The sequence below is a fragment of the Stegastes partitus genome, unplaced genomic scaffold (genome assembly GCF_000690725.1).
Source record: "Stegastes partitus isolate 25-593 unplaced genomic scaffold, Stegastes_partitus-1.0.2 Scaffold58, whole genome shotgun sequence".
In the NCBI taxonomy this organism is placed as follows: Eukaryota; Metazoa; Chordata; class Actinopteri; family Pomacentridae; genus Stegastes; species Stegastes partitus.
In genome coordinates this window covers 927,173-944,278 of record NW_007577789.1, presented here as the reverse complement: position 1 = coordinate 944,278, position 17,106 = coordinate 927,173, and the positions used below count along the sequence as shown (strand labels likewise).

General features: G+C 42.8%; 1 protein-coding gene across 5 annotated transcripts in view; it reads right to left on the bottom strand.

Annotated features, from left to right (window-relative positions):
• prdm16 (PR domain containing 16) overlaps window positions 1-17,106 on the bottom strand; it is a 177,443-nt gene that overhangs the window by 104,231 nt on the left and 56,106 nt on the right. For all 5 annotated transcript variants that reach the window (XM_008275770.1, XM_008275765.1, XM_008275767.1 and 2 more), the window contains exon 2: window positions 10,632-11,098. In XM_008275770.1, the coding sequence (XP_008273992.1) occupies window positions 10,632-11,098 (467 nt within the window). The remainder of the gene's footprint in view (window positions 1-10,631; window positions 11,099-17,106) is intronic.

Sequence of the window (17,106 nt, the reverse complement as noted above, 5' to 3'; positions counted from 1 at the left end):
CCCTCCCACCCCCACCAAACCACTTGGCTTCAACCGTTCTTCTCTAGTAGTTTCACTGCGGGTCAAAGCAAAAATCCCAACAGACCCCTCTCGGGCCTTCTGCCAAGGAATGAAGGACATGATAAATAACAATGGAGGTAAGACACGGGGTTCAGTGGTGCGTTTGTCATGATTTTCTCAATGAGCCGTTTCGGGAACATCAACAGCGAGGAACTACGACACAATCTGACTTTTTTTAACATCAAAGAAATCATATTTCTACAAGGCAGGAAGGACAGAGAATGTGGCTCACCAAAGCCTCTTCTAGCTGTCTGAAGGAGACAGAAAAATGCACACTTGAATGCTTTGTTTGCAGTGCACTCTTTCCTTCCCTGCCTCCCTCTTAGACCAAAGTGCCATTGGAAATATAGACAGGGTCAGTCAGCCATCTTAATCCTTCTCCCCTGTCCATCTCACGCTCACTCAATCCACCCTGACCCCACACACTCTGGCTCTTTCACACACACATGCACACACACTCAATTCGCCGTCTCCCGCCCATTTGATGTGCCCCCGAGCCCCGCCACAGAAAGAAAAGAGCTCGAGGCAGAGAGAATCTCTGTCGGAGGGGTGTACACAGCGAGATTTGGGAGTTTGTAAAGGTCAGCGCGGACTTTGTTCAATCTGAGGGTTTATCTCAGCAAAAGCAGGGCCGGACAATGGGGCCACTCGCCGCGCGACAGAAACCCAAGCTGTGGCAGCTAAATTACTTCACTGATAAGGCCGAATTAGAAGCACTGGGACCCCGGAGGCCAGGAAAAGTGGAGGATGGAGCAAAAAGAAAGGAAGGAGAGGAGAAATAGAGAGAGAGAGGCCACGTAAGGTTGAGAGAGGCGGTTGAAAAATCAATGATTCACAAAAGGAAAGATTTGAGTGTGTGATCTTGGTATAATTAAAGCACATGTTGTGTGTTTTTGTCATAAAAGCACATGAAAGCTATCCGGAAGCATCAGGCCGGACACAAGTGTTTAGATGCACAAGCGCACTGCTGAACACAAGACGTGAAATGTACAAGAACAAGGGGTAAAAAAAAAAAGGTTTTGAAAAGCAATTAGAAAATGAAAAGTGTGGCGGCGAAGAGAGCGAGTGATGGAGTAACTCCTGTCAGATGCAACTCACTCCACAGGAGAGCAAGAAGAAGAAGAAGAAGAGGAGGAAGAAGGGTTGGAAAAGTGCTGACTTGTTCTACTCGAGTAGCTTGCTTCAAGTGCGTGTGACAAACCGTGTGAGGGCTTTTGTGTGTTTGCTGGCCTGCTTTTATACTGTACACTTGTATGTTTTTCTACAGTAGAATGTCTGCCTTTCTCTCCACGAAGAAACAACATCAGTTACACAAAAGTTAAAAGCACTTAGCGCCAGAAAGTGGCATTGTGAGCTCTTGGCCAGCAGAGGGGAGCAAGCTTTGTCCCCAGAAACACTCAGGCTCAATGAAATATCAGCAAACAAAGCAACATAAAGAGCTCATTATAAACCAGGGTTTCTAGTTTTTTAAAAAATATCAACTGTCGAATTCCAATCTATACATTTAATGTTTATCTGCAGGTTGACACAGGGGTGATTTCTCCAAACGCACATACGGTCACACACATGCTGCACAGTATGACAATGCTTTTGTTCTGTTGTTTGGCATAACTTCTGTATCACATGCCTCGAGCCTAAGAGTTTCAGAGAAGCAGAATACTTTCCTTTTTTTTTTTTTCACCCTTTTGAGGTGGCATGTGGGTACCACCGCGTACCAGCCGCACCGACATCAGCTCACCTCCTCTCCAGAAAGAGTGGCACCGAGCACAATCATATGACATTTATCAAGGACAGAATGACTGAGAAGCTTGCAGTGCACTGCTTTGACGATTAAGGAGATTTGCGCAAATCAAGTACGCCTCTCTAACCTTCCCTTTCTCTCTAGACATCTAGACTAATAGTGAGGTTATTGTTGCCTCTGTTTTGTCCTTATTTGCTCACTTATTTGTTCGCTCCAATGCTTGTTTGCCCATTTTTCCAAAGACATGCCAAACCTAACAAATCGGATTTTGACGCAACCTGACTTACTCGCTTTTTCCAGTAGATTCAAAGTCCGAGTAGAAACGGCTCTTATTTCACACAGCTGTCTGTCTTCTATTAGGGGATTGAATCACATATGACTACACAGATTTTCATTCATACACATTTCTAGCTTAAATTGTTTAAAATGAAACAATAAGCATCACAGTAAAGTTCTCTTCAAGCTGTTCTAAATTCCTGCATTCTCATTCCTGTCAAGATGACATTCAGAAAAAAGAAAAAATCAACAACCATATCTCTGCCCTTTTGGCTTACAATACACAACATACAATACACTGTCTCGTATTTAACTAGTGTCAAAAAGAATGACTAGTGTGCAGAATAATGCAAAAAGATCTAATGAGGCAATTACATCTTATAAATAAAATGTCTGGGAAGTCTCTGTTTAAACTGTTATTCATCATCTTGACACAGGATCTCATACTAAATTAAGATAATACGCCAAACTCATGGTAAGAGCCTGTTTTTCTTGGGGGAATCTGATTTAAGATGATATGGATGGTGAACCGGTGCCCAAGACGATTAACAGAAAATTGGATGTGTGCATCTGTGTGTACAAACCCAGGCACACACACATTAACACACCACTACAAAAAAAAAAAAAACCTCCTTGTTGTCTCATGCAGACAAGACGCCAGGTCTCGCTCTCAGTGACAGTGGTGGAGAAAATGAGTGAAAATCACTCGAGCGATTCCGGAGACTTTCCAAAGTAAAGACATCCCGGCGTGTTTGACACTTCGACGATTCAACACTGTTTTTAGATCTGATGTCGTCATCGTGCTGAGCTTCTCAGTCTACCTTGTTATTCTAAATGACTGAGTGGAGGAAAGAAAAACACGGGAGAATGTCTTTTTCCTGCCTTGCCTGTGTCTCTTCGTGTTTGTGTGCATGTATGTGCACGTGGTAATGTGCGCTTTATATACCAGTATGTGTTTGTGTTGAATCTTATTGCAGTATATGCACACATATAAACACACAGCATGTATCTGGACCTCGTAAAGTAAAGACACACCAACTAATACCTGAGAAGAAAAAGGTCACCTGAACTTTTTAACTTGTTATAAAATGACCGATCAGTAAGGGTCCTCCTTCTACTTCTAGAACCAATCATACGGTTATAAGAGCCCTCTGTACTCTCTCCCTTTTTGCTCTGACAAAGACACACACTGTGCTGAAACATTAGTCTTTGCACCTAATAAAAAGTAATTAAAAGGCACAGCCGTGTGCTTGCTGCTTTTGCATTGAGGTTTACAGTGCAGCACTGGAACTGCAAGGAGTTGAGAAAAATAGGTATTTCGACAGCCAAGGCTTTTGGGCCGTGTTGTGTATCTGATTATGGAAAATGGCAATCACAACAGCCACGGGAACCTGATTAATAGGTCACCACCTCCTGCTTGAGTCACAGAAATGTTAAGCAGCACAAGGGATTGAGATTTAAAGTGAGAGAGAAAAGGGAAAGCGAGTGAAAATGGAAGAAAGAGGGGGATCTGTAACCAACATACATCTCGCTCTTGAGGGCTCGTATTTCTTCACAGGAGCATAATTTTAAGTATCTCCACAAACAGCATTTGACAAATGTCATCATCTTCCTCTGTGGCAAAGAGCAGTGTCATTGTCTGCTTCTGCCCTGAGGTCCTAACTGATGGGACTATTCATCAGGGCAATGATGAACGATGGGGTTTCACTAGACACATAGTGAAATAGAGGATTGGACAGGAGTTACCTGTGCTTCACCACGGAGGACTGATGGGCCAATGTGAGGGTTTTTAAATTAATGTTTAAGCATGTCTGCAAAGAGAAACCTCATGCAATAAAGGATGGCATTGTGGTGGAGATGCGTGAGGAGATTGTGGGGGGGTTATTCAGGCAAACAAGAGGTTCCATTGAGAATGCCTGGCTGGAGTGGCTGAGGTCTGAAACCAGTGACCAAATAATAACAGTCCAAATCCCAGGGACAATATTTGTCGAGTTCTACTCCCTTCAAAGATGGATGACTTTGCCCCATGTACTTCCTCGGGAGCCTGTGCACCTTTTCATCTGAGCCCTGCAGATTAATTTATTAACTAATTAACAGATGTTGGTAACGAGTTATGAACAAATGATAAGGCATCAGGCTTCTAATCAAACCTGACATTTAATTTGCTGCCCTGCTTCCTCGTTATCAATTACAATGTTCATTGGAGATAATTGACAATGGTTTGCACTGGGACATAGGAGGCTTGTCTTTAACAGGTTCCTAAAAAAGCTCCGCTCTGCTGTGGTGTTTCTAGGGGCAACGGTGACCATATGTTTAATATTAGATGGAATCTGTTCCACTGGAGTGCTCCGAAAGCTGGGAAAATTGGATTAAATTGGCTAATGGCATGTTTAAAACCTACATAAAATGAACGTGAATGGAAGATATTACAGCACCCAGGCCTGGGCCTTGTGGTGTTACGCTCTCTCTCTGGTGTTTTTGCTCCATGTGTAAACTTGGGGTTTCTGTCAAAGTCAAATAATGATGACAGAAAACCGCATACTGTTGGTCAATACTGTTATTAGAAACCGCAGGTTTGATATCCCTTTCATTACGATGTGGGACTATAGACACATGTGCCAAAGTAACTCCTTATGTTAACAAATGGTTTCGCATAACCATCATGAGATGTGTAAGTGCAAATATATAAATGTATAATTTCAAAATGTCCATGTTTAAGGGTTAACATGCAGCTCCAGAATGTGTTTTCTGTATCACATGTGTGCAGTATTAAGTATTGTGGATTTTGCTTGTTAAAACAAATATGAAATAACTCAAAGAAAAGCACATTTTAAGTAAAGCTTCTAAAGAAATGCTCACCCATATCACAAAAACATGTATTCCTACTAATCCCAACTACATACTTTCATTTTTGGTGCTAAGGCTTCGCAAAATTTCTTAAAAGTTTTCAATAATGCAATAAAAATATTTATCCGGGAAGCAGCAGAAGTCTCGCTATGGTCGATATCTCACAACTAAATTTATAACTATATATTACAAGGGCTAAGAAAAAAAAGTATTCTGTAGTATGTGATTTAGGTGAACTTACCTCTGAATGTGTAATTATCATCTACTTTCCAATAAAAGTACATGTGAGGGAAAGCTAACAAGGCCTGCTGTTCCTGCTAAGTGGCTCTGAGGAGAAGTACTCTCAGCTCAAGGCCATGCTCATCAGAGCATGGTTGTGATTTGATTACTAAAAGACATGATAATGACCCCATTTACATGAAGAGCTTCACTCATGCCATACAATAGTCCGCACGGCAGGGGGTTAAAGTTAACTAAAAAATAATGTTACAACTGATGAAGAAAATTAATTCATAAAGGATCAATGTTTCCTTTGTTATGGTTAATCTGATCTTTAGCAACACTCATAATTGAAGCGTCAGAACATGACTGCCATTGTGAGAACTCTGGAAAACACATTAGTCAAATCAAGCAGGAAACGACTCTTGTTATCTTACTCCCTCTCTCCCTCTCTCTCTCTCGCTCTCTTTCTCTCTCTGTCTCACACGATCCCTTTACTTGATGTGACTACTGTCTTCTGGCAGTCCCTGGGAGTTTTTTGCTCTATCAGTTCAGTACCAGTCACCTTATGGGTCAAACATCAAGATAAAAAACACCTTTCTGTGAAAGGCAAACAGATCAGACAAGTTGCAAGCTGAACCTTGAATGCCCTATAGGGATATCTCGCACTGTAGGAACTTGGCCATTTGCCCTCCTCGGGTAAAACACAAAAGGCAAGCAAACACTTCAGGACGCAAGAGGTGGGTCAGGACAGATAAGTGTCAGGGTGCGCCAGGACTTCTTCTCTCGAACGTTTGAAAACAAATACGTTAGCTTAGCTCGGCGATTAAGGCGCAAACAAAAGAAGCATGGCATCACAATGACAAGCGGACTATCAAGGCGGAGATTTTAATGTCGGACAGAGGGCAAGGGAGATACATCATGCCATGGCTGGATGTGTATCTGTCACGTAGGACCTTGGCGACATGAGAGTGCCCGCCAGACGTCTTAGCCTATCACTAAGTCAATAAGTGGCTAAACAGAAGAGCTAGCATTCTTCTCGCCTCTTTCCACACATGACTGGATGAATGATACTGATATGGAAAATCACCCCACAAAAAGTCAACAGAAAAAGAATGAGGGACGGAGAGAAAGAAGTTTGCCTGGAAACAAAGTCATCCCAAGGTCCATTGCGGCAAACAGACAGACATTGCTGCAGGGCTGCCACGGACTCGATGATACATGTTTTTATATGTGAAAGCCGAATGCTGACCTTGTCCAAAGTGTCTACATCCATGCACATCTCTAAAAATCAAAATGCCTCTCCCTCGTTAACGTACTTATAAAGCAATAATATGCAAGTGTTCTACTGTGGTCTGTTTACATTCCATAACACCAGAATACAAATACTGCTAATTGCACATTTAACAGCCATTAAATTGCTGAAAACTGACAAGGAAGTGACACTTTCTTCTCACAGTTGGTGTAAATGTGCTCCAACACCTGATTTGTGACCTTCAATCAACTACCTGGTGAGATAGCGAGCACTCAAGCTGGAGAAACAAAAGATAGAGAGAACAGACAAAGCTAATAGGTGCTGGAGGAGTTTCAAAAGCTATGATTCAGAGGTGCAAAGATACGCCCAGTGGTCACAGGGCAGGGAGAAGGTGTAAACGGCAATTATATCACATCAAGAGGGCTTGGCTATACCGTTTCCTTAAACAAATATTCAGAATACAAATAGAGATTTGATTTTCCTCTAAAGAGCAAAGTCAAAGTTCTGCTTTTTTTTGTTTTGCTTTTTCACTTGAGCCGCTTTAAGTAAAGGATTCAATACTTTTTAGTACACTTCCTACATGCAAATGTGCCGTTTTTGTTTCTATTCACACACAGTGCTTCTGCCAAAAACACCCACAGATGTGTAACCGCACCACCTCCTGCCATCTGAATGCCCAGAGGAGTTAGATCAGTGAATCCATTCAGTGCCAATAAGTGAAGAGCACGATACCTCCAGCCACTGTATGGTGACATGTCTCTATCAATAGACAAGCCAGGCCAATCTAGCAGCCAGATAATAGCAGCAGTCACTCTGAAAGGTAGATCCCCACACTGGACTCTCTGTGGGCCTTGTCTCACTCTGCTTGCTCAGGCCTTCCTATCCTGAGGGGTTAGCAGTCCTACACACACAACCAGCGAGACACACACACACACACACGCGCGATGTGTGAGACCTCAGGGCCCTGGCGTTCTATCATGTTGTGCTAAAGGGGGAGCATAATGGTTTTTAAATGGATGACTCAGTGCTGGCCCAGAGAGGGCGTCTGAGACAGTAGAGAATGGCCATGGCCTGCAGCGAAGCAGCTCTTAGATTGAGCTGTCCGTCTCGCTAAAATGAGTCTGAGTTAACACCTCTTCCAGTTCCCAACGCCCCAGGACAGACAACAGTAGGCTTCCTTTCCGCCTTTCTCTTTCTCCGCCTGCTTCATACTCTCTTTCTATTACTTACTGTTTCTCTCCACCAATCTACACTTTCACTCAGATAAGCCAGAAAGCATCCACCATGTGATTGTCGAGTCGTTTGGGTTCATTGGTAGACCGCGGCGCTGGCAGAGTTAACATAATGAGTTATTGCCAGTCTTAGTTATATAAAAAAAAAAAATCCACAAAAATGTAGTCAGCGTGTTTTAACTGTATTGGGTTCAAGTGTACAAACACAGATGGCGTAAATCAACGTTGATGGATGAAAACCTTGCGACTATAATTTTGGTGATTTTTGTGTTCTTAGGAATTACAGGGTTATTTGTAGCCTACAGTGCAGTCAACAATTAGTTTTTCTGTTGTTGTTTTTTTAGATAACTCAATCAACTTAAAATGAATCAGTTGTCGAGAAGAAAATAAGGTTGTTTTTGGCAATGAATGGATTCACCCAACATCATCAGTATACTTTATTCTTTCATAAGACAAGAAGCACACTGACTGATAACTACACTTAGCTTTAAATCCAATTTTGACTTCCTACCAAGAACGGCTGAGATGTAACGTACGAGCTCGCAGCTTGATACGATCGCATTTACACCTCAGAGATCTCAGATGACTTCACTTATTATCTCTCATAACACATCCCTCTGTTTTGGCACAGGAGTGAAGAAATACACACTCCTATGCACAGAATTTCCACTAACTGCCTCCTACATTTCTGATCATGTGAGAAATGTGTTTTTCTGCATCTTCTGTTCTTCCTCTATCATCCTCATTAATCCTTGTTACACTCTCGTTTCTTTTAACAGCTTTCTTTACTTAGCCAAACGTCTGTGGCTCGCTCCCCTGTCTATTTGTCTAAGACCAGAGGCAGTAGATGAGTAGAGGAGTAAATGGTAAGAGGGGGAAGAAATGGGGCGTACGGGGCTCCCAGGGGAGTCTGTTGATGACTATCAACGGGGCTGACTGTTATGACTGTCTGTGATAAGAGTCTGGGAGAGGAGAACCTCTGAAGGTTTCCAGCCCCAAAGCAGACACGATACCTTAAGAAAAAAAAAATACAGCCTGAGCAGGAGTCAGTCCTCCAACGATCATTATGGAGGAGAGAGAAGAGAGGACGGATCAATTGTTCCTTTTTTGACAGGTTGAGAGGCAAAGACTAAAGATTTTACCTTGAAGGGAAACAAAACCAACCTCAGGATAACAGCAGCAGCATACTGATCTGGAAACTGTATTTCTAAAACGTCTCAGAAGGCCAAAAATGTGCCAACATCAGTGGCAGAACCTGGGTTGTGTTGGCGTAAATACTAGATTGTGCTTTAGCCTTATGAAACTAAAACTGATAAACAGACAACTACCTCTGTGATCTTTGTGATGAGATTTGTCCTTAAATAAAGGAACTAGACATGCTAAAAGTGCAAAAAATATGCAGTCTTCTCCCTTTTTGGAGGGAGGTGTTAGTCTCTATGCCAGCACACTTCTGTGAGCATGTGTGGATGTATCCCTTTAGAGCTAAAGGGGGCCTTTTTTTTTTCCTACAAGCCGAAGAGCTAAAGCTTAGGAAGGAAGGAGGAAGCAAACTGAGAGAAAACATGAGAGAAAGGGGAGACTGTAGCTTTTGGAGAAGCCCTTTGCACCCCAAATGGCTAGCCATAATACGAACTTTAAAAAGGAAAATGTTCAGCCTGGCATGCTGCCACATAGCGTGTGCCTGTGCGCCTTAATCGCCTGCATGCTCCTACAACTGGTGGGAAGGAAACAGAGAGAGAAAAAAAAGAAGTTCTTCAGACTGGAACTATGAGGGGATTCCTTCGAAATTTCTTTAAACAGTAGTCAATGAGGCAATCGCGAACATTATTTCCTATGCGTCACATTTTTCAGAACTATTATACAAGCGATATTTTTTCTCGGGGAAAAAAAACTCCACATGCTTTGAAAATATAACTACAAATGCACAACCACCATCCTTAAACTCTGCACTTGTACAAGGTTGCTGACTTCACACACTTACATTGCTGTGTGCGGCTGTGATATTTTAGTTGCCATAAGATGTGCATCCTTTTTCTATCATTCCATACACATATTACAGTGCATAGAGAGCAGTGCATACTTTTTAAAAATGCACCTTTTTTTTAAATTTTAAATGCACGGTTAGAATATTTGCGAGAAGTACATTAAATTTTCTGGCCTGTTGGTCTAAATCTTGCAACTCTGCACATCGGTCGGTTTTGTCCAATTCAAGCACATCAGGCCTTTTCCAGAACAGTGTTCCAATAATTACCTTCTCCAAGTCTCTATTCCTCATTACATACAAATGTAATATGAAACTATGCGAATGACCGGCCCCCTAAGAACGAACAGTCGAGGAGTCAGTGAAATGAAAAGCAGGCCAGTATATTTCATCTCTGATTAGACACATGAGAAAGAGAGACAGAGACAGAGAGGGAGACAGAGACCAGGAGTTCTTTTTTTTCCCCCCCTAATGAGCTTACTGAAGCAACTTCAATATCCTCTAATGTCATGTTGAAATGAAAATTAATAGTTCAATATGCCGCCACCGCATTGGGCCACGCTTCTTCCATTTCCATATCAGATGGCGTGACCAAATGAGCGTGCTCGCTTCAGACCGACGCCCAGAAAAGCTGATACCTCCACTAATCAGCCAGATTTTTCCATCTGACATCGCTGTGCTGCTGGAATTCTGGATTGAGTGCATTGTGTACGTCTGTGCGTGAGCGTCTGTGTGTGCGGGGATCAAAGATGAGGTCCACTCATACAGGGGATGCAAATGGAATGGGCATCTATGCCGGTGATGAGATAGATGCTCGTGAGCATCAAGAGTGATGGCTGGGAATGTGAATGTGTGACCGAAGAGAGGCTTGTTCATTCAGTTGCTCTCCTCGGGGCTTCTTCATTTCACGTTACTGTGTTTGTGCCGCAGTGTGTAAGTGGTCGAAAGTGATACACAGCAGCAGCGAAATCACATGAGAAATAAACAACCCCTAAACAGAGAAGCCGGGGTAGTTCCTACCTCCCATCCGAAGGAGCTGTCTTTGCCTATGGCCCCGTGATGCTTTGAGTTGGGCAGACCGAACCTCTCGCCGGCACCGATGCGGGTCTTGGCCCATATGCCGAGGCCGGCGCCGGGCACCGAGGACTCCCGCAACTCCAGTTCGCTGGGAATGGGAATGTCATCTGGAATGTAGACAGGCGCCTCGTAGGGCGAGCCCTCCTTGGGTGTGGTGAAGTCCTGGTCGTTGCTGCTGCTGCTATTATTGTGGAGGTGGTGGTGGTGGTGGGAGGCGTAGATGTGGGGGTGCAGCAGGTGGTGGTGGTTGTTGTTTGGATGGGAAGGGGTCGGTGAGGGCAAGGGGGACATGTTGATAACGCCGTCTTCCGCGTCGTCATCTGGGCTGTCGGCGCCGCCTCCGCTGCCGGCTGCTAAACCCGGGAGGTTGGCCTCTGTGTCGTACATGCTGTCCACTGGCTCACTGTCATCTAGGAGACAAACAGAGAGGTTTGTTGATGAGCAGAGGAAACACTCATTGATTTTACTCTGAACATTTTAGGCAGGGAAAGCAAAACTCAGTTGAATCCACACCACTGACCTCACCAGAGATGAAGCCTAAAATACTGTAAATCTTATCTCCAACTTCACCAGGACAATAAACATCAACGATTTCTTGGACCTAAACACAGTTTAATCTCCAAACATCTCCACTGTAAGAAAACCACACTGCACAATGATAAAAAAATTAGGCATCCTCGGAAAGAAATACTACTCAATGTGATGGGCTTCAGCTACAAAATTCTGTGATTTTCCAGAGGTTATCTGGCAGACAGACGAAGAGAAGAAGCGTTTGGGTGGCCAAGTGCTTGATAGGGACACTTCTCAGTTTCATCACAGTCACTGTGTCCTGCCAGGACTCTGCTTACAAATAATGGTTCTATCTATCACTGGCCTGGTTTGCCTCGTCAGCTATTATTACTGTCAAGTCCAAGAATTGTGTTCTTAACTGGTGTATCTGCATATAGTCTCATTGTGGTTATTTTATTCTGCTGTGTTTCTCCTTCAGACATCACTTTTTTCATCTTCAGTGCCCTCTTTTTACTATTTTTTCTTGTCTCTCAGCGCTGCATCATCAAATCAAATTCTTCTGTACGTTGTAGATTGAAGGAATAAAAACAAAAGTGATTCTCGCATGATCTCACCGTTTCAACATGAATGAAAATGATGTTTAGCACTTCAAGTATGTGAATGCACTTAGCATTTGGCTTTCAGTTTCGTCCAATTTCTCCGTGTGCTCTTTATTTATTGTGGGCAGTAAAAACTTGGGCATCTTGGTGGCATGTGGCATCTGTGTATGATGTTTGAAGGCACGTTATGTGCATTCCCGTCACGTCTTTAAACATGTGCTGAAATGATTTCTGGCTTTTCGTACTAATCCTGACATAATAGTTTTCCAATATCATATTTTTAAGAAATAAAACTCTGCTTTTCTACAAGAGCAATTGCTGGTTAATTGAGAAAAGACGATGAACGTCTCAAACGTTGAACACAAGCAGATGTGAAAGAAGTTTGCTTCACCAAAATAGCATAAAATGTGCATTTAGGTCAGAAGCAATGTCTTCAAAGAACAACAACAAGAAAACGTGCCCAGATTTCTGCAGCCAGCTCGGTGCTGATACCTGACGGTGTTCAGTGCTACAGATGCACAATTTAATTAAAAAAGTATGGAGGTTTGATATCCAGGCCTGGTCTGTACATATTTGTTTGTGCGTGTGTTTGCTTGAGCACATCTATGTATGTCTCTTTTGTTTCTTCTCTAGACAGCGCTGGTGTCTTTAGTCAAAGCACCACTGCAGTTTTACTATCTAAACACAGAGACTGGCAATCAGCAGGCCAACTAGGCCCAAAATTACAGCAGGAGTGGTTCCAATCAAGCTCCCTCCCTCTGCCGGCCTCCGCTGCCAAGCCTGTCATTGCTGTCCAGGTTTTAACTGGAGCTGCAACATGACAGTTTAAAAATTTGTTTGTTAGTACATGGAAGTTTATTTTTTTTTGAACGTTGTGGAGTTGCATTTGAACAAATATTAACGGTAGAGATGCGAAAGTTAAATACCAATAACAGATGCTTTGTTTCTGTGTGAGTTCAGAAAATATGTTTCTGTACGTATCTAAAAAGGTGAAATAGGAAACCGAGAAAAACAACTTGCAAAAAGGCTGAATGAGCTAATCAAGAATCCAAAAAGCCATCAGTGAAACTGCATAAGAGCACATTCATTGTACAGTGCATCAGGTTTTTGTTCTTTAATAAATATTTGGGTTTCTATCCAGATGTGGACTGGGAAAGCTGTTAACTTAACTGACATGTAAGTCTTAAATGTGAAATGTGAAACTATGAAAGCATGCGACAAGGGCTTTTCAGTGCCTGGCAAACCTGCAGCCCGTCCACGTAGATTCGGGAAACTTATCATATAAAGCTGAAGCAGTAAAAGCCGGTCTTTTATAACTGATTTTGCGTCATCCAGTGATTTGACTGGAAAAGAACCCGTTTTTTAATGATCACTGTTTCATAGGGGTTCAGACCAGGCGTGCAATTAAGCATTGGAACATGTGAGCCAGTAGTAGCTTCCACTTTTCACAGATCAATTAAAGTTTTATAACTCAGCCCTATCTGCTGCTCCCTCCACACAATCAAAAGTGTTTTCAGGCTATTAAACACTTTTTTTTCACTCACTCTCTCTCTTCGCTGCCCCACTCTCACTGGCACTTGACCCACTGAGAACAATTTTGACAAGCAGAGAGACAGCCTCGGAAAATCTATTAAATACCATTTGGCTTTAAGAGCCTCTGCGCACAAAAAAATGCACAGATCGCTACGTCAAATAATTGAGTAACAAGGAGAAGGAGAAAAAAAAAATCCCTCTTAATTTTAATGAACAAAACATCTTTTGTGAGACACATGAAGCAGTAAAGCGAGGCAGAAATGGCAAACGCAGTGTGGTATTAAACAAGTTCAACTTTCAGTCATAACTTTGTTAATTCATAAAAAAAAAAAAAGAGTTGCCTGGAGAGAAAACGGGGGAATTTTTAGATTACTTGCCACTAGAGACAAGCTCTGCCTCCTCGCCTCTGTAAGACAAGTTGAGCATGTTCGACCGGTGACGACAAGAAAATACTGCAGATGAGGAAAGTAAGCAAGAAAATAATGAAAAGGGCCAGGAAGAGGACGAGGAGGAAGACGCAAAGAGTCTGACAACTGACCACTGAGCTGCTTTTAAACAGCTGTGTGTTAGCTCTGGGTCTCCAAAGACCCAGAAAGAGATGTTAGGTTCGCCTCCCTGAGGGCTTCTTAAAAAACACGCGGGCCAGATAGTGCCTTCCTCTCCCTGGCTCCTTATGTTGTTCTTTCTCTCTCTCTGTTCCTCTCGCCATCTCTTTCTCTTTTACGGGGAGCTATTTATCCTGATTACATCAGGGGTCAATCATTAATTCGCACCTTGGGGGTCCCGGCGCTGGCTATGGCTACAATGGGCTGCTTGTTCAGCGGCTGTTATTCCAGTGGAAAACTACTCTGCTCTGCCTGAGAGCCAGGCCCAGGCCACATGAAGGCATCCCATTTATTTGATAAATTGTAAATGCGTGCCATAAACGGAGCCCTTTGCTTTGTAGCTTGGCTTGCAATAACAAAGATTTTAGGGCACATATGAGCACAGATGCAGCCTATCGCACAAACACACATCTGTTTGCAACTGAAGGAGCTGTTGCTGCACTCTAAACACATGTGCAAGAGATCAGATGGTGTTATAGGTAAAGATGATATCTCATAATTACTACATGTCACAAGGAAATAACAAGATATGACACAGATATGACATTTATAGACATTAACATCTAGCAATGGGAAATATTTCAAAGGGCAAGTAAATAACAATAGCCAGAGCCATTAGAGAAAAATTCTTTGTGTACTTTCTCTCAAGAGCCAGGACAAAAAAAAAAAAAATGAAAAAAATATAATAAAATAGGAAATGCTGATAACATTGTAATCAGCGTTGCCATGGTAAAATAACTTGACACGGTGCTGAAAATCAGCAGTTTAATCGCAGGGCCTTACAACAGGCAAATTGTTCTGTGGTTGTGTTTAATCAGGGCACTCTAGACTTAAATACAGAAAGATAGAGATCTGGAGTCATTTTCTGCCGTCTGCCTGGACGCACACAAACACATGTGCCTTGTGGCATATAGACTGAGCCGTATTGTCGATGCAGTCTGAAGAAACAACACTGACTGCATGCAAGGATTCTGGGAAGGAGTAATAATGCATGAAATAAAGACACACTACTTTTTTTGCAGTCATGCCCGCAGTGATAAAAATCATACATCTTAAAACTGTACTTAAAGATACATTTTCTGTAAAGGGATGCACATATTGGACGTAAAGACATGCACAAGCACAGGACTGAATGGATGCCAACAATAGCTCGAGTATTCGGAGCCAGGTGTGTGCTTTGCTAGAAAGAAAGCTGCACAGTGGAGTGATTTTTGTGGCTATGATAACACACAAAAAAGAGCTGGAAACAGGACGTGTGTGCCACTGATGGCCATCATAAAGCACACACGTCCTATTTCTCTCACTGCCTCCTCCAACACACACACAGAGGGCTGTATCTTTGTCTGGCCGTAAATTGATCTGGTTCAATTCAGAAAGAAAGCCAGCCACTGATGAAAAGACAGTATCCAGGGAAAAGGCAAAACTATGCAAAATTCTGCACAGGCTCCTAATATGGGGAGAAAAGATCGTCTGGTGAAAGAAAGAAGAAGAAGAAAAAAAAAAATGGCAGGCAGAAGGAGAATGTGTGGACCATGGCAGATGTGAAAAATGAGTGGCTGGTGGAGCAATAAATGACCAAACATTTTGATGTGGGAGCTCTGTGCATACATGTGCGTACATACATGTGCGCGGGGGCGACCGTGCAAAGCTGAGCCTAATCTGCTGTTTGTGCCACTGGATTGTGTCAATATGGTCCCATTTAGCTGCATTATTGGAGTGATATTGGTACCTGTTCCTCTGTAGTAGGAGGGCCTTTGATGATTCTGTCTCTGAGCCTAACCCCCCCGCCCCCCAACTCCTGACTTAAAACAGGAGGGATGCAGCTGTAAAAATCAAACAAGGCCAAATTAAAGGTAGAATGAGTGAATAATGGTTAAATTTTCCAGGGTGGCACCAGCGACGGAGCCAGACAATTTTTATAGGGGTGACCATTACTCACACTGGAGTGGCACAGAAACTGATATGTTGTCGATTTTTTTACCACATGGCTAATTGCTGTCGGCCAAATGGTCTTTTTTTGGCCGCTTTTATCATTCGCCCATGTGGGCAGGACTGCCATATAGAAGTAAGGACTCATATATAATAGGCTGTTTGATGTAAACCCAACAAATGTGAAGCGGCTGTTCTAAGTCGTGCTTTCTTAATTGCTGATTTCTGAATTAAATGTACACTATAGTTAGGCTTTAACTCCAGTTCTAGTTCTAGGAGTATGAACCTCTGACAGGCTTTACTGCTGGTTGTGTTTGGTGGCCAGAGGGACGCCTGACATTTGTCTGAGGTGCCCTTGGCCACGCCAGGCCACCCAGTTTGGCTCCGCCCCTGGGTGGCACTGGGGCACCGTATGCCCATAATGACGTATAAATGGAAGCATGCGACAAGGCAGCCAAAGGAAAGGAGGAGAAGGTGTGTGTTCAGCGCGTACGTTTGTGTGTGGTTGGAAGTAGTGAGTGAGCAATGAGGGCACAGTCAGCTACAATACCAGCAAGCCTCTCCAAGCGAAAACATCACACTGTTTCCCCTTGTAAAAGCACCGGGGAGCATTTCCAAGCAACACTTAAAACTACGACACAGCTACTTCAGAGTAGGTGGAAAGAAAGAAAGACATGAAACACAGAAGGAAAGAAAGAAAGAAAGAAAGAAAGAAAGAAAGAAAGAAAGAAAGAAAGAAAGAAAGAAAGAAAGAAAGAAAGAAAGAGAAATGAATGCACCATCTGCAGGCCTATTTCCCCCACAGGGTTGCACATGTAGTTGCTGCTCTACATGATAATTACACAATAACCATAACATGCTCTAACTATAGTTATGGCTGCATTACAATATAAGCTATTGTGAGTCACACTTTATACTGCTTGTCATTAACAAAATGTGAGGTAAAATTATGTGCTTTTTATTACTTTAAGTGCTAACATGACCCAAAAAATGACATGAAAACAAAACTGAAATGCTGTTTCCATTTGTTATCTGTGCAGCACATGAAGGCTGAAGAGTGTAACAAACATATCTTGAAAAGAACTCACAACTGGATGGAATGTGGTCACAATAAGGAGTGAGTGAGTGAGTGTGCATTTTTGCATTTGTGTGCAGTGCCAATACAACATGGCTGATGTATTGATGTGTCATTTGTGCTGAGCAGCCTAGAGCCATTCCATCCTCCAATAGAGTGTGTGTGTG